Source organism: Podarcis raffonei, chromosome 15 (genome assembly GCF_027172205.1).
Source record: "Podarcis raffonei isolate rPodRaf1 chromosome 15, rPodRaf1.pri, whole genome shotgun sequence".
In the NCBI taxonomy this organism is placed as follows: domain Eukaryota; kingdom Metazoa; phylum Chordata; class Lepidosauria; order Squamata; family Lacertidae; genus Podarcis; species Podarcis raffonei.
The window spans coordinates 13018556-13041572 of record NC_070616.1 but is presented as its reverse complement, the minus strand read 5'-3'; the positions used below and the strand labels follow the sequence as shown (position 1 = coordinate 13041572).

Genomic DNA, 23017 nt, shown 5'->3' with positions numbered 1-23017 from the left:
AGGAAGCTGCTTTTTGGAGTTGGGTAAACAGGGGAAGATTTTCCCCTGATTCTAGCATAAGCAAGAGCCTGGCTTGCTGTTGGAATCTACCAGTCAGGGGCTTCTTCTCTCTCCCCCCCTCCCCATATTTTTATTGTTTTTCGTTTAAATCCAAGAACACAGAGTGGTACCTCGGGTTACATACACTTCAGGTTACAGACTCCACTAATCCAGAAATAGTACCTCAGGTTAAGAACTTTGCTTCAGGATGAGAACAGAAATTGTGCTCTGGCTTTGCGGCAGCAGCAGGAGGCCCCATTAGCTAAAGTGGTGCTTCAGGTTAAGAACAGTTTCAGGTTAAGAACGGACCTCCAGAACGAATTAAGTACTTAACCCGAGGTACCACTGTATAACTACCATAGCTAGTCCAGTGGTCGTTTCATATGTTTATTTATGTATTATCAATTCAAGTAGCCTTGCCACAGAGATTCTTGTGTTGAGGGTGGAATAATGGCATATTCTGTCTCATTTATAAAGGAAAAGGAAGGAAGCCAAGTCTCAAAAAAAGTGTCTATCCCTGAAGTGCATTTAATTACCCTTCTGCGGTGAGATAGAGCCACATTCCAAACTTTATTTAGCCAGATTTCAATGGGGATTTCTGTAGATTGTTTCCGGTATCAGGCTATTGTTAATCAGGCTGCCAATAACAGGAAAAAATAATAAACCTCTACATTTAAGGTTATTGTTTAAATTTGAGCCTAATGATAGCAAGGCAAGACATCAGAAAGGCACCTTCACTCTTCTCGTCTCCGCGTCTGCTAAAAACATTTTTGTTTAGACAAGCTTACCCAGACGTGTAGAATGTTGCCATGTGTTTTAATCTGTTTTTAGCTCATTGTTGATTTTAGTTATATTTGAATGTTTTAAATAGCTGTTTTTAACTTTTATAGCTTTATTCCTTCTGTAAAATGCTTTGAGGGTTTGTGTTTTAAAAAAATAATCAAGCAGTGTATACATTGTATGAAATAAATAAGCATTTTAAGAGTAAGGCTGCAATACTTAGTTGGTTCATTGGTCAAGCAAGGGATGGGGAACCGAAATATTTTGAGGTCCTTGGGCCAAAAAAAATAGGTCCCCACCTCTGCAGCACTAAAGACCTTCCACTGAAGATATTAAAACCCAGGCAGGTATCAGCAGAATCATTCCTTCAGGTATTTAGATCCCCAGTTGCTGGGGCTTTGATGTCATTCTTTGCACCTGCAGGGGAGAATCCGCATTCAAGTCCATTCTAAGGACAGGTGCTGTCTGAATTTCCAAGAGTGAAATGCTGGATCCGTTGGATAAATATTTATTCTTCCAGGCACCAAACGTCTCTGGGAGAAGATTCAAATTCTTAGCTAATGTTTAACCATCAGGAGTTCCCTGGTTAAATACAGGCAAAGGCTTAATAGCAGGAATATGGAAATTGTTAGTACGTTTGCACACTTGATTACAAAGTTAAATATTTGCTTGGCTGCTGTGGAACACCCCCTTCTCCAGGGAAGATGTTGTTTGTCACTAAACAGCTTGGCTCACATCCTGCCTTTACCATTGTGTAAACTGGGAGAATCCTGTATAAATGGTTAGCTTGGTTCTACTGCAGAGGAGGAGTGGAAACATGGAAAGTTGATGTGTAGAAAGCATTAGCTAACAGCACTTACAGGCCTACAGCTTTGCATAGCAAATAGCTCCTAGACCATTGATAGCCTTTGAAAATGAACACCAGGAAGGTCCTGGTCTCAGAATTTTATCGGTTGCTACTGAACACGAAATTTGGTGATTTCTGGGGCCTGCTGAATGTTTGGGGGGACAGATCTTGAAGAAGCCTTTTCTGGTTCAGCTTGTTAGGGTGTCTCTCTTTGGACCTCTGCCCCACACAAGACAACAATCTCAGTTTCAGTGAGGGAAGCCTCTTTGAAACTAATTGCCTGTTGGTGCCTCACTCCAGGAAAATCAAGTCCTTCATGGAGTGCATAGCTTAACTATGGAACTCACATCCACAGTAGGCATGAGGGAGAGGTCATCATCGGGATGTTTGGCCTACAGCATTGAAATGTCTTAGGACAGCCCTCCCCTCCCCTCTGCCACCTGTTTTGGAGATTTGTTTTTTTCCTTGATGCAAAAATTTGAATTTCTTTTTAATCAGCCAGAGAAGATACAGCCCTGGGCAGAGTTAATTAAAAGACTAATTAATGACAGAACTCTCTTGTGGCCCTCTGGGATTTGCTGAAATGCCTTTTAAATAAATAAATAAATAAATAAATAAATAAATAAATAAATAGATATATGATAGATAGATAGATAGATAGATAGATAGATAAATAATAAATAAATCACAGATTGATCAGGGCTGCAACTTGTTTAAATCCCGCCCTGTACAGTTTCTACAGGATTGAGTAGGCTTTTGGTCAGCAACACTTCCAAGATATGACTCACCCGCCTCTTCCCACCTCACCAAATTTAATTAGCATGCACGGGCAGCTTCGTTCCTGATGACTCGTGCTCCTGTTTTTAGCACTGACCTCTCGGTCACCCAGAAGAAAGCTGTCAATCTAAAGGCATCGTTGAGACGTGACAAGAAGGGGGCACTTTTGGTGGGTGGTTCCTGTGTCCTATTGGAGGATGGGGAAGATGCATAGCCTGAGGGTAACTCCTAGATCAGCACTGTCCTGTGAGGCACAGGCCGCCTCAGTGGCAAGGAGTGTCCATTAGGACCTGCGAGACCAGGGTTAAAACTATGATACCTCTTTAAACCATCATGGCTTCCCCCAGAGCATCCTGGGAGCTGTAGTTTGTAAAGGGGACTGTGAGTTGTTTGGAAACCCGTATTCCACTCCCAGAGCTACAGTTCCCAGAGTGGAATTCCTCTTCACAGGGAACCGTGGGAACTGTAGCTCTGTGAGAGTGTTTCCTGACAATCTTCAGCGTCCTTAACAAACTGCAGCTCCCAGAATTCCCCTCTCAGAGCTACAATTCCCCGAGTTGCCTGTGAATATGAATGGGCCGTTAAACCATTTTAGTCCTCTGAGGGGAGGGAATAGGGTGTCTCCTAATAACTGTGTAGCTCCCAGAATCCTTTGCTGGAAGCCATGGCTGTTAATGGTCTCCAAGTGCCCCGAAAATGCCACGACTGTCACAAAAACACTTAAGCCATTGTGTCACACAGAGTCCTTAATTCTGCAAGCACGGAAAGGGGGCAGGGGGAGGAAGCCCAGCCCCCTTGCGGTGGCGCAGCAGGACGCATGAGAAGGGGAGGTGTGGGGTGCCAGCTGCTGTCAGTGCTCTCCTCAGCTCTGCCAGCCGGTACTGCTCAATTATGGTGGTGGTGGTGGCAAGAGTGGCCTTAGGGGCCCCAGCTTGTGTAGGCGCACAGGGACCCTTCGGCGGTCCCTCCAACCACTGACCATAGAGACTACGTTACTGGCATGGAGGTACCGCCTTGTAAACATTTGGTGTGGGTGCCTCCTCTGACGCCCAAGGCGGACTGATGGAAGCCCCACAGTTTTGCCATATATCCTCTAAGGTTCACACATATAACCGGGACATTTGCTGACACGGTACTGTTACGTACTCCTCTTGGTGACAGCCATTTGGGGCAGCTCAGCCAGCCCCATTCTTTTCCTATATTCCATTGACAGTGCTCATATATATGGGATGCAGGGGGATGACGACTCTGATGTAGAAGGGAATGTCCCTATTTTCATTTGAGGAATGTTGGGGGGTATGGAATCCTAGTGCTTTAAACGTTATAGGGTGAGCATGTCCTCTTGTGCAGCGTGTCTCCTTATTAGTCAATGTTTCTGTCTCCTTGCTTCTATACCCCCCTTTTTTTGAGGGACAGCTGAACCATCATCCTTTAGACCCTTTTAATCTGTTCTTGAAAAAAACAGGAGGCCTCTTTGTATGAGGTGCCAGGCCTTTTGTCGATTAAGCAAATCCCCTTATCGCTCTGTTTGAGTTCCCCACCTCATCAACAAGGTATTTAGCTGGCAAGCTTTTAAGTGTGTGTTCAGGTTGCTGAGTAGGAGATGAGATAATTAATGATAAGACTTTGGCGATGGTGGCTCACCGCTCAAGCTGCTGTGGATTTGGGCTCAGCATTTCAAAGGAATGGTGGAGAGAGAGATGAGAGCCCCTGCATTTTCTATCTTCCTTCTCTATCTCTGATGAGAAATATTTTTTCCCCAGAAACAAAAGGATATTATCGTGTTGCTTTTTCTCCCCCTTCAGAAATGTTAGCCTGAGCTGGAGGTCTGGCTTGTATAGCTTTTTGGATATTTGAAATAAGAAATTGACTTGCTGGATTAGTTAATGGGAATAACTAGGCAGGCAGCAATCCACAAGTGCTTCCTACTTTTGCCTGCAACGATAAATATCCCCTCAAAAATGTACAAAAGCCTGTACTTCTTAGCAACCAGGAAGATGTTTACTGAGGTACCACCTGTTCTTGTTGACTGTAGTTCTGAGGAAGTTTTTCATCTATATTTGGTTGTAAGTCTTCCTGCTATGTACAAAAGAATATGAAACCCTCTCTGTTCCTTTCTCCTCAAATCATACACTGTCCTTGTTTTATTTCTTCCGTGTAGCATATCAGGATTTCTTTTCATTCTGGACTCCCATCTATGGTATTTAAGAGACTTCGCTAACATAAATAGCCACTGAAAGCACCACAATGCACCAAAGATTGTTTGCTCTTCCTTCCTGTTTGCATTTCCTCAGCCTCTCCTGTGTCCCCTCAGATGTGCACACATTTCCTGGGTTGCCAGGATTGGATACCCACCCTTCACTCTGAACAGATGAGAGGTCCAAGTGCCTTCATCCCCCCATTGATTGGCAGTTGAGATGGGGGCGACGCTAATGTGGGGAAGACATCCCTCCCCATATGGCATTCAGTGTGATGCTCAGAAACAGACCAGTAGTTGTTGCAGCTGTTCAAGCACTGCCCGGATGTGTTGCCAAATTATCCACCCAGCACCTGCAGTTCGTACTAATTGAACTTTCCAAGAAGTCTGCAAGCAACCCCGTGTACGTTATATTGAGGTTTCCATGTGGATTTCCCCCCTCATTGTACACATTTCTTAATGCATTCTGTTCTAACGCATGGATTTTATTTTATTTTTAAATGCAAATGGAGACTGTTTTGAGCCAAGAACTATGTGGCAAAATTTGGAGAAGTGTGAAATCTGAAAGATAATTATGTTCCGATCTTCACATTAGCCCGGGAGATGTGGATTTGGTCTGTCCACATAAATCGAGGCCCTTCAGCATTCCCAGGTGCCTCTGGCAGTAAGGCCTTCCAACATTTCCCTGACAAGAATCGAGAGGTGCTTGTGGCACCCCAGTTCTCTCAGCATCTGCAGGGTGTGAAATGGCTGCCTGGGTGCTGCGTGGAACCTTAGTGTACATGCATTTTGCATTTATATGCATGCAGGCTAGAGATTAGATGCATCTTCCCCTCACTCAGAGATTTAGGTCCTAGGGCAGAGGTGTACCACTTGTGGCTTCTGGGGTCTTATGGTTATCAAGCCGCATGCACAGTCTTCTTAATTTTTTAAAATTGTTGTTGTTAAAGGGACTCTTGCCCACTTGAAGATTCAAGCCTGCCACTTGCCACCTGGAGGGGGTCGGGCAAAGCTGGAGGCTTCGGGTCAGACCTGAATCCCTAGATCTAGCAGAGAGGGATGTAGATTACAAAATCCAGCTGGCTGGCAGAAAATTCAGCAGAGATGAGGTTCCCAGGGGTATGGCATGTACCCATCTATGGATTAAGTCTCTTTTTAAAGACATAGGAATCTGGCTCAGCGTTTTCTACACCAGGCACCCCCAAACTCAGCCCTCCAGATGTTTTGGGACTACAATTCCCATCATCCCTGACCACTGATCCTGTTAGCTAGGGATGATGGGAGTTGTAGTCCCAAAACATCTGGAGGGCCGAGTTTGGGGATGCCTGGCCTACACTGACTCTCCAGGGTTTCAGACAGGGGACATTCCCATCTCTACCAGGAGGCGCCAGGAATTGAACCTGGGATCTTCTGTATGCAAAGAAGATGCTCCAACACTGAGCTACAGATCTTCTCCTGACTTTCTGGCCACTTCATGTACCAGCCTGGGCATTTTTAGACGAAGGATTCAGGATTTGGCCTGTGGCATTCAGAAAGGCAACGCCGTATCCCATGGCAACCGAGCTCTGCATTCCTCTCCCTCTCCTCCTTATGAAGCATTTGGTGGCCAGCTCAACCGAAGGCAGGGCTCAAGAGTTCAGCGGTGAGAGATCCAGCAGGTATCCTGCTCTGTGCACGGTTTGTGTGTGCTTTTTTAATATATATATAAAAAGAACATCTTTCCAGGATGAATGTAAACACCCAAGCAGAAATAGCAGGGGGCTAATCCCCAAACCGGACGGGCAAGCGCTCAATCCTCCTCAAGCCAGTCTGAAAGGGGCTGGAGGGCAGCCAGTTCCACAAAGCCCCATTTACTTTAAAAGGCTTAAGGATGCAAGCTAACAGCTGCGTCAAAAAGATGGAAAACTCCACTGGCAAAGGACCAAAAAGCTCACTCATCTGGAGGAACCGACTCAAGGTCTTTTCTCACAGCTGTCCAAGAACAAGACAGGTGTGGCTTCGGTTAGGGCATGCCGACTTTCCGATCTTGTACTGTCAAGCTGCAGAGCCACTGGAAGTCATTGTCACCCCATAAAGCTGAATGTTGGAAGATTTAGGACAGATATCAGCTGCTAGAAGCAGCAGGAGGGGGAGGCTTCTCGTGCACGGGTCCCACTTGCTGGTTTCTTACAGGCATGGTTGGCCACTGTGAGAACAGGATGTTGGACTAGATGGGCCATTGGCCTGATCCAGCAGGGCTCTTTTTGTGCTTTTATGTACCCGAAGATATGTACAGAGAGCTAGTGTGGTATAGTGGTCAAGAGCGATAGACTCGTAATCTGGTGAACTGGGTTCGCTTCCCCGCTCCTCCACATGCAGCTGCTGGGTGACCTTGGGCCAGTCACACTTCTCTGAAGTCTCTCAGCCCCACTCACCTCACAGAGTGTTTGTTGTGGGGGAGGAAGGGAAAGGAGATTGTTAGCCACTTTGAGACTCCTTAGGGCAGTGATAAAGCCGGGATATCAAATCCAAACTCTACAAGCGTTCAGGCAGCTGTACACACAAGCGCACAGGATGTAATGTGTGAACAGTCCTCATGACACAGCTGAATGTGCTCAGAGAATACAGAGCTGCTGTTTGGGTCTTCCCTGGATGTCTCTGTGCTGCTTCTCGGTCTTTCTCTCTCTCTCAAAAAGGGTTACTTTAAAAAATGAAATGAAATTGCAAGCTGGTTTTGTCTGCCACAACTCAGCCCCCCTTCTCTTTGCTCAATCTGTCATCTTCCCCGAAATGCATCTTCCAGGCCAGGTATGTTCTGGTACATTAACCAGGTTTCAGCAGTGTTGACAGTCCAGTTACACTGAACAAAAGCCAGGAGGAAGTAACCGGGAATTTGGGGGCTGAGAAGACTCAAATGTATACAACTCACAAGAGCTCATTTTTATTTTCATCTTACTTTTTTTCTTTTTTCTTCATTTTGTTCTCATCTGGTTGGCGCCAGCCCATTCAGAAGAACTGGGTGGAAGAGGGTTGTTGCTGTTTTTACTTTCTCATATACAGCTATGTGTGGAGAATTGCTTATCGAATGCTCCCCCTACGTGATTTATATTCTGCAACCAAAAAATTAGGGTATATCTTGAGGTAGGCTATTTCTCCTTGATGGATCTAATTATTTTGCTTCATAAAAAAGAATGTATTCCCCCAGTCAAAGTCTACGTGTGTTACAGTCCACTCCTCCATGACCAGATTCTGCTTCCTGTGTATTATTTACAAAGATTTGTGTGCAATGACCATAAAAGTTGGTTTGGTCCCCAATTCAGCGCTGCTGTGATCCAGGGTGCTTTGTACCACTCCCCAGTTTGACTCGGGGTTTCTCTGACCTTCCAGTTTACTAGTGAGAAACAAAAGAACTCTCTAACCTTTCCTACACACCTTTTGACAGAAGTGGATGAAATTTGCAGGCTGCTTATCCCTCCAGAGTAGTTGAAGCCTGCCAAATCACAGGCAAATAGGCCCAGGGGCCGATGAGCCAAAAATCCCTCTGAGACACCCCACTTGGTCTCTGTATCCATCTTACCCGCTCCCACCATGCATTGGGAGAACGAGATCAGGCCTTTCTGTCCCAACTGCTGGCCATTCCTGCCCTTTGAGACCCCTCCGGTGTCCATGCTGGGGTGTATTCCTTTGAAACTGGTGGACATACTTGCGGTGCTCATGAAAAGACCTAAAAAGCATAGTAATATTCTACACGCACCCCCAATCAGAAATTAACCATGTGAACTGGACCCTTATAAATTTCCATCTCTAACAGATATTTTGGACAAAAAGGGGGGGGGGAATCCAGCTGTTTTTAATGAGCTTTTCCCTCTGCCCACAGAAGATAGAGTCCCTGCAAGGCTTGCTGCTTATTCTCCATTGCCTAATTTTAGAAAATGAAGTTGGATACAGTTGAAATGGTATATTCTCAGCCCCTTCCTTGAAACACAAAGAGCAGAGGGCTTTGTTCCCTGCTTGATTTCTGGAGGGTGGGATTCCTTCACAATGTGTGGCGATGCTTAGGCATGTATCTTGCACTCAAAATGGCTGCCGAGATCTCTCATGAAAAAACAAGATTCCCCCCCCCACCTTCCTTCCTTCCTTCCTTCCTTCCTTCCTTCCTTCCTTCCTTAACTGAAATTCTCCCAATAAAATATTATTAATAATAAAAAGAGCTTTTCCCAGCTTTCCTCCAAGGAGCTCGAGGTGGTATGTGTGGTTCTCTTAACTGTGGGGTGTGTGTCTGTGTGAAAAGAAAACACCTGAGAGGGCCAAGTCAGTCTAGGGCCTGAGGGTCTCCTTCGCTAAGAAGCTGCTGCCTGCAATCCAAAGGATCGCCACATGAAGCAGCCTCACATGGATCATAGGAGCTCCTGACACCCATCGTTTTTCTTGCATGCGCTGCTTCAAAGCACAGGAGCATAACTAAAAGAGAAACGTTGGCAACCCATGCTGCCTTTGTGGAGTAATTCTGATATCCTCTTCATTCTCATAAATCATAGCAGTGTCTCTTGCTCATCTGGCATGGGGTGAGGTGGGGGGTGTTCTGTAGATACCGTGGGCTTTCTGAAACCCCCGTAAATTCGCTTGGCTGAAGTGTTGTGCACATGGACCGGAACGCCAAGCTGCACTTCCCATTAATTAGTGGAGCTGCTCACCAAATTGTCCCTCTGCTGAATTCCTCCCTCGATCCTCTCCGTTCGGCTCCAGCGGAAATGTTTGCCAGAGCAGAACTAATGATGCTGAAACCCGTAGTTCTTCACTGTCAGGAATGTTTAGTGCACATAAGGTGAGAGAATTGAGCTAGCATAATGGTAAGAAGCAGGGCCAGCCCAAGACATTTTGCCGCCTGAGGCAAAACAGAATATGGTCCCATTCAGTGGTGTAGCATGGGTTGCCAGTGCTCGGGGCCGTGCGGAGGGAGGGAAATGGAGTACACATACGCATTGAAATGCCCAATGGTGTCCATGTCACCTGGGAGATCACAGCCGCAGCGATAAGAAAAGAAGAGACGTTCTGTTGTCTGGAGAGGCTACTTCCCAGTTCTCAAGGAGAAGCCATTTTCAATGGAGTCCAGCAACAGAGGCATGTAGCTGTATTGAGGCAGCACCAGGAGTTGAAATTTTGTGCCCCCAAACAATTTTGCTCCTGGGGCAATTGCCCTTGTGGCTTCCCCCACGGTATGCCACTGTGCCCTCCTCCCCCACTACTGTCGCTGCCTTCCCCCTGCCTCTTCTGCCTGAGGCGACTGGAAGCAACCTGGGGAAGCCCTGGCGCGCTGAAGAAAAAAGGAGGCCAAAAGAGGACATTGTGAGGCAGAGGCCACAGGCGATAAGTGCAGGAGGCCCAGGTCTGCTACCCCTCACAGCTGTCCCCAGCCTGAGGTGGCTGCCTCACCAGAGCTAATAGGTGAGCTGGCTCTGGCTAGAGTGCTAGACTAAGACTGGGGAGATCCAGGTTCTAGTCCCCACTCAGCCACAGAGCTGTGTGACCTTGTGATACGACAGTCCGTCTCTTACTCTCAACCTAGCCTACCGCAAAAGGTGTTGTGAGCTTAAAATGGTGAACAGAACTTTATACACCATAACTTGTGCCAGTCATGGTTTGGTGAGATGTCTGAACCAAAATAAAAATAAAAATTGGGAAACATGCTGCCTCTGAACATGCCTGCACCAGAAGTAAGACCTGCTCTAGCTTTGATGGTGCTCTGAGAAAAGTGTCCCTTAGTGAAGGCCTCCTCCTCTGTCGGCGGATCCTGCAGAACTTGCCTTGCTGTGATCGTGGTGCTCCAAGAAGCCCTGAGGGATTGCTTATGGCTTCATTTCCCACACTGCCACAGCAATGTTTGAATTGCAAGAAATACAGTTTAATAATCACCACCTAAGTTTGCTTCCCCCCCCACCCTCCCCAACCCTGTTTCCTTTTGTGTCATTTGTTAGCCTGTTTTAGTGGATTGTGTATAAAATGCGCTTTTTGGCAGGAAGGCCAGGTATAAATGAACAAACGGGGAGAATGGGAGCGTTACTACATTTTGAAAAATTATTACTCAGCCGTGTGGGGTTCTTTCCATTGCTCACCTTTCCCTTTCTCCCTCTCTCTGCCTTTATTGCAGATGTTCATTGTTGAGAAGATAGAAGGAATCCATTGCAGCCTGCATGAGTTCACCATCTCCGGGTCTACGTACACACCGGAGGGACAAATGTAAGCACTTGGCACTTCTATTTGGCTTTATTTATCAAGTAGAGAGCTAGCAAAGTTATCTAGAGGCAGGCTCAGAAAGGAATGTCAACCAGGGTATATTTAATTAGATTAGAGATTTAATTTTAATTTCATTTACTTACTAGCAGCCTTGCACTTGGCTTTGCTCAGGAATTCTAAGAAACCAAAAAATCAAGGCAATATTGGAAGATTCATTCTGCCATCTTGATTCAAAATGTATCTGAACATAGATGAAAACCTGCTCCTTGATCTCAGAAACCATCATGCCATATTTGATTTCAATATCTTAAGAGGCATCCCGAGTGCATAGCGAACAAACAACTTTCCAAAAGGCCTAGTAGATTGTAATCCTCCTCCGAAATTTCTACAAATTTGAAAAGCAAGGTTAAAAATGTTTTAAATGCATAAAATTAAAATTGCAGCTCTGGGCTGGCAGTGCTGGGGACACCCAGCATTAAATTTATTCTTTAGCCCCAGGATGCGCCATGTGGCATGGAGAGAGAACAGGAAGATCCCTTCTGTGAATCTTGCAAAACGCCTCTTCTGTTTGCTTTGGTTTTCCGGAACTTTCCAGCCGCCATCTTCCAATAAAACCCACCTACCACACACACACACACAAAATAACCAATCGCCAGTTCTGCCATGTGCATTGATTTCCAGATGGTCTGGGTTTCATCCTTCACAAAGGGGGCACATGAGGCTTATTCTACCCTTACTTAAAACATTAAAAATCTCTATGATCTAACAAGCTGTTAAAGGGGAGTTCCATGATTTTTTTCTTTAAAAAGGAAGCTGGATGGGGGCAATTTTTGAGGCTGGCTGGGCCTGCTGAGAGTCCAATAACACCTGGAGGTTTTCCGTCCTTGGGTTAAACCCCCTCTCTTCCTGTGCCACACCTCTGATCCTTAACTATCCTCACAGCTCTGATCTAACTATCCCTGCCCTTTCATTGCCATTTTTTCCTTTATTTTATATAAAATCTCCTGGGGTTTTTTTTTAATATAGTAGCAAATATATAACACAGCATCCTCACCGCCCATAACAGATATCAGATGGCACATTAACATAAATTATTCTTATTAACCCATGCAAATTAGCCAAATCTCCATCATATAATGTATCGGGCACAGCACAAAAGTTTTTTCTTTTTAAAATCCATCATGGATAATTGTTCCTAGGGAAGGCTATATTTCAAGCTGTGCTGTTCAGGATAGCCATATCTGCAAAGATGATTTGGAGAGTTTACCTTTTAAGACCTGTTTTGTTTTGAAAGAATGACCACTCTACTGTACTGCATCAAATTTGTCTGTTTTCCTTTTTGTTTTCTTCCTTTAATTGCTTTCAAGTTATGAGTTATTTTCTCAGGGATAGCCAGTTGCCAGACATCTTTATTCTGTAAGTCCAAAGATAATTCTTTTAAGGCCTTCTGGGTTTGAGCGCTAGATTTTCTATGGCTGGTTTTTGAAAAACAATTTCCTGATTTGGTCCTCATATAACCATGTTCACTAAAAAATTCTGCATTCTATCCAGTGGTTGTCACGCTCAAAGTAGACCCGTTGACAATAATAGATATAGAATTGTACAATTATAGAGTTGGAAGGGACTCAGTCCAAGCCCCTGCAATGCAGGAATCACAACTGAGGAATCCCACCTCTGTTGGAAAGCCTCCAATGAAGGAGCGTCCAACACCTTCCAAAGACGTCAACTCCTATGACTAACATAAAACCATTAATTTCTCTGGGGTATGAGTATGACTAACATTGGATACGACCTTCGGGTTCCACATTTGAATTTATTTGAATTTAGTTTTGCCATGGAGCACTGCGGTGGTGTCATTAGGGGCATGTAAGCTGCTCAGATCCTGCTCCAAACCAGTCGGAATTCGTGATGCAGTTCATGAGGCTGTAAATCACCAGGGTCAAGTCACTTTTTTATCCAGTTTTGAATCTTGGGCTATTTTAAGAGGCGCATCCATGGGAAACAGCAAGTGGAATAAAGCTCCACTTGGAAGAATGTACAGCAAATTGCTTTGGAATGGGTGGAGCCTAAGCAGAGCAAGGGAGAAGAGCTGCAGGTTTAGCTCCGGGATCTGTGGCGATCCACATCTCTCACTCAAGGGTTGCACAAGCAGGATCTACCATGTAAATAGTGTCAATTTATACTTGGGGCGGGACACACCTCATAAGGATTGGTTTCTCTCCATTTCCTATTTCTCCAATCTTCAGTGTGCACCAGTGTAACTTTTATTCTGCTCCTCCGGCTTCTAAATTTTCAGCAGCCAGAAAACTTCCCAGCAGATCTCTGTGGCCACACATTCTAGAAACTTACCAGTACATATTTAAAAAACAAACAAACAAGGAAGCTAAAATACTCTGCTCCTTTTTCCACATTCCTATGGAGTTTCAGCAAAAACAAAACCCTGGCAGGAGATCTAGAATTATTTGAGTGTAAGGGTGTGTTAATTCCCTTCTCCTCTTCGATATATAAACTTTTTTCTCCCCCCCCCGGACTCTAATGATCCCTTAATTAGCAAAGAACTTTTCCATCACAGCTGTGCTTAGTCCAAGACATTTGCTAATGTCTCATGAAAGGGTACAATTTGTCACTCTGTTCGAAACAGCTCGTTGACAGAAGGCCTCCTTCCGGCCTTCCAAAAATGGCTTTTCCACAGGGATTTAATCGGGCAGGCTCAGGGTCTAATTTGAGCAGTCTGTTTTTTTTATATATATATAAAATATTTATTAAAGTTTTACAAAATGAAAAAAGAAAAAAGAAAAATACAAATAAAAACAGTTCCATCTTTCCATTACATTCTTTCATTTACTTAATTCCCGGACCTCCTCTAACCTCCCTTTTTGTATTCCAGTTTAATTTGTCAGTTCAGCAAATTCTTCCCGTCTTTGCTTATCCTAATCTTTAATCTTAAAATAATGTAACATTAGATTTTTGCTTATTAATAGTCCATTTTTTCATACTCCTTATAGCATTATAGCTAAAAACCACATAACTTTTAATCCAACATCATTCTAACATTCATTAATTTTACAATATTTCTGTAGTCTTTAAATTTCTTCCAATCTTCTTCCACCGACTCTTCTCCCTGGTCTCGGATTCTGCCGGTCATTTCTGCCAATTCCATATAGTCCATCACCTTCATCTGCCATTCTTCCAGGGTGGGTAGGTCTTGTGTCTTCCAATACTTTGCGATAAGTATTCTTGCTGCTGTTGTGGCATACATAAAAAAGTTCTGTCCTTCTTTGGCACCTGTTGGCCGACTATGCCCAGAAGAAAGGCCTCTGGTTTCTTCAAGAAGGGATATTTAAATACCTTTTTCAATTCATTATATATCATCTCCCAGAAAACCTTAATCCTTGGGCACGTCCACCAAAGGTGAAAGAATGTGCCTTCTGTTTCTTTACATTTCCAACATTTGTTATCGGGCAAATGATAAATTTTTGCCAGCTTGACTGGGGTCATGTACCACCTGTATATCATTTTCATAATATTCTCTCTTAAGGCATTGCATGCCGTAAACTTCATACCTGTGGTCCATAACTGTTCCCAGTCAGCGAACATAATATTATGTCCAACATCTTGTGCCCACTTAATCATAGCAGATTTCACCGTTTCATCCTGAGTATTCCATTTCAACAGCAAGTTATACAGTGGTGCCCCGCAAGACGAATGCCTCGCTAAACGAAAAACCCGCAAGACGAAAGGGTTTTCTGATTTTTAGCGGCTTCGCAAGACGAATTTTCCTATGGGCTTGCTTCGCAAGACGAAAGCCCATAGGGAAATCTCCGGGGACAAGCTGCGAATGTCTGCCCCGCGTGAGGGGCGCTCTGAAGCAGAGCGCCCCTTGCGCGGGGCAGCAGGCTGCTACCCGCAGCTTGGAGAGCCCTGCGGGGAAGTCCTGCAGGGCTCCCCAAGCTGCGAATGTCTGCCCCGCGCGAGGGGCGCTCTGCTTAAGAGCGCCCCTCGTGCGGGGCAGCAGGCTGCTATCCGCAGCTTGGAGAGCCCTGCGGGGAAGTCCTGCAGGGCTCCCCAAGCTGCGAATGTCTGCCCCGCTTGAGGGGCGCTCTGAAGCAGAGCGCCCCTCGCGCAGGGCAGCAGGCTGCTACCCGCAGCTTGGAGAGCCCTGCGGGGAAGTCCTGCAGGGCTCCCCAAGCTGCGAATGTCTGCCCCGCGCGAGGGGCGCTCTGAAGCAGAGCGCCCCTCGCGCCGGGCAGCAGGCTGCTATCCTCAGCCTAGGCAGCCCTGGGGAACTCTTCTGAAGGCTGACAGCGGGAGAAGGGCTTTTCTTCCCCCTGCCAGCCTTCAGAAGGCTGTTCTGAAGGCTGGCGGTGGGGAGAAAAGTCCTTCTCCCCCCGCCAGCCTTCAGAAGAGGTCTGAAGGCGGTCTCCATAGGAACGCATTAATTGATTTTCAATGCATTCCTATGGGAAACCGTGCTTCGCAAGACGAAAAACTCGCAAGAAGAAAAAACTTGCGGAACGAATTAATTTCGTCTTGCGAGGCACCACTGTACATCCTTGACAAAATCTTAGTTTTGGGCTCTAACAGTTCTGTTTCCAATTTTGATTTTTCCACCTGGAATCCAATTTTTTTGTCCTGATTATATGCCTCCATTATTTGATAATAATGAAGCCAATCTCGCACTTTATTCTTTAGTTTTTCATAACTCTGCAATTTCAATTTGTCTCCTACTTGTTCCAAAATTTCCCAATATTTCAGCCATTTGGTCTCCATGTTGAGTTTTTTCAAGGCCTTTGCTTCCATTGTTGATAACCACCTTGGGGTTTTATTTTAAATAAATCTTTATATCTTATCCAGACATTAAATAGTGCTTTCCTGACAATATGATTTTTAAATGCTTTATGTGCTTTGACCTTATCATACCACAGATATGCATGCCAACCAAATACATTGTTAAAACCTTCCAAATCCAAAATGTCTGTATTCTCAAGGAGTAGCCATTCTTTCAACGAGCAGAAAGCTGCTGATTCATAATACAGTTTAAGGTCTGGCAGGGCAAATCCACCTCTTTCCTTTGCATCCGTTAAAATCTTAAAATTTATTCTGGGCTTCTTGCCCTGCCAGACAAATCTAGAAATATCTCTCTGCCACTTCTTGAAACAGTCCATCTTGTCTACAATTTGCAATACTTGAAACAAAAATAACATTCTTGGCAATACATTCATCTTTATCGCAGCAATACGGCCTAGCAGTGAAAGCTTCAAGTTTGACCAAATTTCTAAGTCTTTTTTCACTTCCGCCCAACATTTTTCATAATTATCTTTAAATAAATTCACGTTTTTGGCTGTCATGTTAATCCCCAAGTATTTCACTTTTTTAACCACTGTTAAACCTGTCTCATTCTGAAACCTCTCTCTTTCATTCTCTGTTAAATTTCCCCCCAAAACCTTTGTTTTTAGTTTGTTCAATTTGAATCCAGCAACCTGACCAAAATCTTGAATCAGTTCCAAAACTCTTTTGGTACTAGATTCTGGCTCCTGTAATGTCAGTACTAAATCGTCTGCAAATGCTCTCAATTTATACTGTTTAGCTCCGACTTGTATACCTTTAACCAACTGGTCTCTTCTAATCATATTCAGCAAAGCCTCCAGGACTGATATAAAAAGCAATGGGGAAATTGGGCAACCTTGTCGTGTCCCTTTCTCTATCTTAAATTCCTCCATCACCTCATTATTAACAATTAACTTGGCCTTTTGTTCAGAGTAAATTGCACTTATACCGTTTCCAAATCCTTCTCCCACCCCCATCCCCTGTAGATTTTTCTTCATAAAACTCCAAGAAATATTGTCAAAGGCTTTCTCCGCGTCTACAAATATTAAAACTGCTTTGGTGTTAGTATTCACTTCTAACTTTTCCAGAATGTTAATTATATTCCTCAAATTATCAGACAAATGTCTACTCGGAAGAAAGCCTGCTTGGTCTTTATGAATCTCTTCCATCAACACTTTTTTAATCTCTTAGCCAAGATATCTGCAAAAATTTTGTAATCCACATTAAGTAGTGATATGGGGCGGTAGTTCTTAAGCTGAGTTTTTTCAGTTTCTGTTTTCGGTATAAGTGTAATATATGTTTCTTTCCACGATTCTGGTACCTTTTTCCCTTCCAGTATTTCATTACAGACTTCTTTTAAAGGTTGTACTAACCATTGTTTTAAAGTTCTGTAATATCTTGAAGTCAGTCCATCTGGTCCTGGAGATTTGCCCAATTGCATGTTCTGAATGGCATCTTCTATTTCCTGTTCAGATATTTTACAGTTCAACATTAATTTACTTTCTTGAGGAATTTTTTGTAATCCATTTATCTTCAAAAATCGATCTATGTCAACTTCTTTCTGTGGCCCTTGTGTGTATAATTGTTTGAAGTACCTCTGGAAACATTTTTTTAATCTTGGCTGGGTTCTGTATGTTCCTTCCTTCCACTTCTAGGTTTGTAATAGTATTTAATTTTTGTCTTTTTTTCATTTGCCACGCTAGCAACTTCCCACATTTATTAGCTGATTCAAATGTCTTTTGTCTCATTTGTTTAATTTTCCATTCTATTTCCTGATTCATCATTTTCATATATTGTACTTGGTATAGCTTTATTTCTTTCAGAATCTCTTGCGACTTTGGTTTTGCTCTCAATTTCTTCTCACTATCTTTTATTTTTTCCAATATTTTATCTTTCTTTTCATTTTGGCTTCTTTTCTTTATTGCATTCTGTTGTATCAAGAACCCTCTCATAACGGCTTTACTTGCGTCCCAGATAACTCTTTTTTCAACATCAGTGTTCATATTTATCTCAAAATAGTCTCATAGTTTTTTGGGCCTTCTTAATCACGTTTTCATCTCTAAATAAGGTGTCATTCATCCTCCATCTAAAAGAACCAGTGGAAATCAGTTTCATCTCCATCTTCACAGGATTATGGTCAGAGCAAGTTCTTGGACAGATTTCCGCCTTCTTTATCTTTGGAGCCATTCCACTAGTTACCCATATTTGATTGATTCTGGTCCATGTCATTTTGGCTTCAGAAAAGAAAGTTCCCTCTCTAGCCAGGGGATTCTTTATTCTCCAAATATCAACTAAATCCAAATTGTCTGTCATCTCAAAAAAAGTTTTCGGTAGTCTACCATCCTTGGTGACCACCTGTCTTTGTGCCTTGTCCATGTTTGTTGATACTACTCCGTTCATGTCTCCCATCAAGATCAAATTATAGTCCATATAGTCCATTAAAGTCTCATGCAACTTTTTGAAGAATTCAGATTTCCCCTCGTTTGGTGCATAAATTCCTACTATCAGGAATTTTTCTCCTTGAATTTGAATTTCAATTGCCACATATCTTCCTTGGTCATCTTTAAAAATAAATTTCGGTGATAATCTCTCCTTTGCATAGATCACTACTCCTCTTTTTTTAACTTTGTCAGATGAAATAAACTCTTGTCCCAATCTTTTATTAATCAGTACTTTTCTATGTAACCTAATCACATGTGTTTCCTGTAGGCAAATCAAGTCCAATTGTTCTCTTTTCAATAAATGAAAAACATTTTTCCTTTTCTGGGGGGAATTTAGACCATTACAATTCCAGCTTAATAGTTGCAGAGCCATAGTGTAGTTACTTTGTTTTTCCTCCAACAGCACCAAGTATCTGTTCTTGATCTGTCGGTGGCGTCACTTTCTCTGAACCAGGTAATCCAAAAGATAAGTTTGCTATGTCTAGTATTCCACTATCCCGTGCTCTTGGCTCTTTCCCTATTTCCGCTTCTTTCTGCAAATCTTCTCCACAGTCTCTCAGAAATCTATCTTTGTCGTCCAGTGATCTTATTTTTATCTTCCTTCCTTTGTATTTAAAGGACAAGCCTTGAGGGAACTCCCACCTAAAAAGGATTCTGTTGCTTCTCAACAAAGCGACCAGCTCTCCGTAGTTAGACCTGAGGTCCAAAAGATGTTTCGGAATATCCTTAAAAATCTCAACACTTGACTGATAAATTTCCAAGGTCTTTTGGTAGTGCAAATTCAAGATTTTATCTGTCTCCTCTTTAGTTCGAAAAGTAATAAGACAGTCTCTCACTTTATTCTTCTTTCCTCCTTTTCCAAGCCTGAATGCACTTACTATCTTGAATTCTTCCTTTCCCGAATCTAGTTGCCAAAAGTCTATAAATTCCTTAGTAAGAAAATCAGCCAAATTGTCCTTCTCAAGTTCAGGTACAGCTCTGATCCTCAGATTAGTTTGTTTCTCCTTCAATTCCACCATGGAAAGCATCAAACCGTAGTCTTCCAGTCGTCTGTGTATCGGTGGTATCTTCTCTTCAGTGGCAGTTGCTATCTCCTTTGCTTCCTCAGCAGTCTTTCGAATCTGAGTAGATTCTTGAAGCAATTTCTCAATAGCCTGTGTATTGGTGTTCACCTGCTGTCCCAAATTATTTATGCTCGTAGTATTCTGGTCAATTTTTGCCGATGCTTCAGCTACTTGTTTATTTGTTACAGCCACCTGTATATTTGTTTCAGCTACTTGCCTGGTTAAATTTTCCAATGATTCATTAATTTTCCCTAATGCCAAAGCTAAAACCTCTTCAGACGACATTCCTTTTGACTTCGCTTGTGCTGGTACAGCCCCTGATGGTCCAGATACCCCAGAGGCCCCAGATGCTGATGCTCTTCTTTGTGACCCAATGTCCGTGCGAATTCTGCCAGACCTCAATATTTTCTCTTGAGTCGAATCTAACTTTTCTTTCCCGTCTGCCATACCACTCCAGATAAGTCCAAGGTCGCTCCCACAGCTGGGCTTTGTTATGGAGTGGAAAATTCCCTGGCTCAATTATTTTTGTAACAATGTCCAACTTCCTCTAGGGGGACACAGTTGCAGTCAGACTTGTAACTTTGAAAAATAACTTTTTTAAGTCCCCCAGTTTATCAAAAAAGACGACTGTATGAATTCCAACTATTTTAAAGTTACTCTAAAACCAGGAGAAGTCAGCCAGAAACACTGTATCTTTTTTGCAGAGTTAGCTGTCAAAAGCAATTTATTACGTGCCTTTCACAATGCGGCATTCATTTTCAAGGCAGTCCGTTCCCAGGATCTAAGCAGTGGATTTTACCTTCCTTTCCCCACTTTCTTTACAGGGAAGTAAAGTTCAAATCTTTTGAGCAGTCTGGATAGGGGGTGGGCAGCCCTCAGCCTGGGATTTGAGAAGGACTCTGCTTCTGGGGCTGGGGGCCCAGAGGGTCAGCACCCCTCCAGTTAAAACAAGCTTGAGGTAGTAGCGGGCGGGAAGGACCTCTGCCAAAGACCCCATTGCCAGTCAAAACAGACAGTACTGAAGTAGATGGACCAAAGGCCTGGCTTAGTGTAGGGCAGCTTCGTAGGAGGAGAGCCTCTGAGAACGTGCAAAGTCCGTTTTCAGTATTTCTGAGTGGTCACAGCCTGGCACTGCATACGAAGCTGCCTGTTCCATTTCAGGAAAGACATTCAGGACAGACAGCTCCATATGAGGCGCAAGCTGGAGCAAGTTAAGAACCTAAGGGCGCCTGCAGGATCAGGCCAGTGGGGGCCCATCTAGTCCAGCATCCTGTTCTCACAGGGTCAGACCAGATGCCTTTTCTGGGAAACCCGCAAACAGGACCTCCTGCTGTTTCCAGCAACTGGGATTCAGAAACATTGCTGTTTCCGACTCTGGAGGCAAAGCAGCGCCATAGTAACCATCCCCATTTAAAGCCATCTAAGTTGGTGGCCATCACTGTCTCCAGTGGGAGTGAGTTCCATAGTTTAACTATGCATTGTGTGAAGAAGTCCTTTCTTTTCTCTGTCCTGAATCTTCCAATATCGGACGTCTCCAAATTCTAGCGTTATGAGAGGGAGGAAAACTTCTCTATGCACTTTCCCTGTGTCCCACATAATTTTATAAACTTCTATCCTGCCGTCTCTTAGGGCTTATCGACACTTCCTTTTGCCCTACCACTTTCCTCCGAGGAAATCCGATATTTGGCGTGGAATTGGAACAAATGGCAATCGAGTTTACTGCAGAATAGTGGGTTTTCTGAGGGAAAGCAGCAGGACAAGGGCAAAACCATTCAGACCCATGCACGGGATCCAGGCAGAAGTGTGGACGATCCCTTACACAGGGAAGTCACAAATCTTTCCACATAGGGGAGTCTCTGCATTCCCTTAATCATTTTAGTCTCTGTTTTCCAACTCTGTAATATCCTTTTTGAGGCGAGGCGAGCAGAATCGTGAGGTGACCAGCACTCCAAATTGCTGGTTGCCTCCTAGAATGTTCCAGAATGTTGCCTCAGCAACAAAGCCTTAGAGACCCCGTCTGTACAATATATTTAAACGGTATCATCTCATGGTAACAAGTCATGACTCTCCCCACCCCAATAATCCTTCAGACTTGTGTTCCCCTCACTGGTTTTAGTCAGTTTTATGGAATGCTAATAAAATACAATTTTATTTAAAATTGCAATTGCTACAAGGGGCAGAAAAATTGCTGAGCCGTCTGTCAAGACCCTCTGCAATTTTCAAGCAGTCCATGGGAGGGAAAAGTTTGTGAACCACTGGACTGTGTTATTTATTTAGCAGGTCAGGACAGAAATCCCAGAGACAGATAAATAATAAAAACAAATAAACAAATGGTTCCATTCTTTTGTTCATTATCTCCTGGTGCAAACAGTCCCGGTTTGTTTTGATTTCAAATGAGGGTATAAGGTTCATCCCCTTTTATTCTTGTTGATGGATGAACACTTACTGTGCTTACCTTCTATTCTGGGTTAAGGATTATCAGTGTTTGAGAAGTCATTCTGTATTTCAATTGTTTCGTAAGTTGTTTGGTGACGCTTCGTTAAAGGCGATGAGCAAAGATATAATACCACAATACCTCAAGGAACGCCTCTCTCCATATGAACCTGCCCGGACCCTGAGATCATCTGCTGAGGCCCTTCTTCATGTGGCTCTTCCACAAGAGGACCAGAGGGCGGCAATATGAGAACCGGCCTCTTTTGCAGTGGCTCTTTAACCAGGCCTTTGGTTGATTTGACATCCTATGCCCTTTTAAAATGTGTTGGGGAGGAAGGATTATTGGGTTGCTCTTGCTTTTATTTTTATTATGTATTTTGTGCTTTTATATTGTGGTTTTATTTTGTGGACTGCCCTGAGACTTGCGGGTATACAAATAACAATAACAACAATACAATAACTCCTTTCCCTTTTAAATTTATCCCAGTGATTTGAAATGTCCAAACTTGTCACGCCAGTAAAGGTATCTGTATTATAACAACAATACATAACAATAGTTAATAATGACAATATCCCTCCACTTTTAAATGGCAGCTTCAAGAATGACAGGCCTGTTCGCTGTGGACAGTATGACGGCCTGGTGGAACTCGCCACAATTTGTGCCCTTTGCAACGACTCCTCCCTAGATTACAATGAGGTGGGTTGTGCTTGAAACCAGTTTGTTTATTATAATGATTTTGAATGTTTTCAATAGGTTTTTTAAAAAATAAAAATAAAATTAAAATTATAGTTATATTTTTGCAAACTGTTTTGAGGTTTGTTTGTTTGTTTATTGTTACAATCAAGTGGTATATATATATATTATGAAATAAAATATCTGTAATTTGGGGCACTGAATTTTTTCTTACTGTTATTTTCCTTTCTAGAAAATAATAATGATAATAGTCTTTAATATTTATTACATTCATGTCCCCCACCTTTCCAAGGAGCTCCCATTTTATCTTCACAACAACCCTGTAATCTGGACTGAGAGCGAGTGATGTTTAGAAACACACATTGTCTTCCTTTGCATTGTGGAAAGTGTTAATAAAAGTTCATTAAAAGGAAGAAAGAAACACACATTTCCAGAAAACCCACAGCACTGGGTTCTATGAGAACTATATCGCATCTTTCTTTTCTGCTCACTGTTCTTCCCCCTTTTCCCTTCCTGTTAACAGTCCAAGAAAGTCTACGAAAAAGTGGGCGAAGCCACAGAAACGGCCTTGACATGCCTAGTGGAGAAGATGAACGTTTTCGACACAGATACCAGCAGCCTCTCCAAAGTCGAGAGGGCGAACGCATGCAATACAGTGCGTAAGACGTTAATTTGCCTTCTGCTTCCTTGCGCTCAGCTGGGGCA

General features: G+C 43.4%; 1 protein-coding gene across 3 annotated transcripts in view; it reads left to right on the top strand.

The window, feature by feature from the left end:
• Positions 1–23017, top strand: part of LOC128403204 (sarcoplasmic/endoplasmic reticulum calcium ATPase 3) — a 90729-nt gene that overhangs the window by 48900 nt on the left and 18812 nt on the right. For all 3 annotated transcript variants that reach the window (XM_053367893.1, XM_053367894.1, XM_053367895.1), the window contains 3 exons: positions 10768–10856; positions 22213–22315; positions 22836–22967. In XM_053367893.1, coding sequence (XP_053223868.1) covers positions 10768–10856; positions 22213–22315; positions 22836–22967 — 324 coding nt within the window. The remainder of the gene's footprint in view (positions 1–10767; positions 10857–22212; positions 22316–22835; positions 22968–23017) is intronic.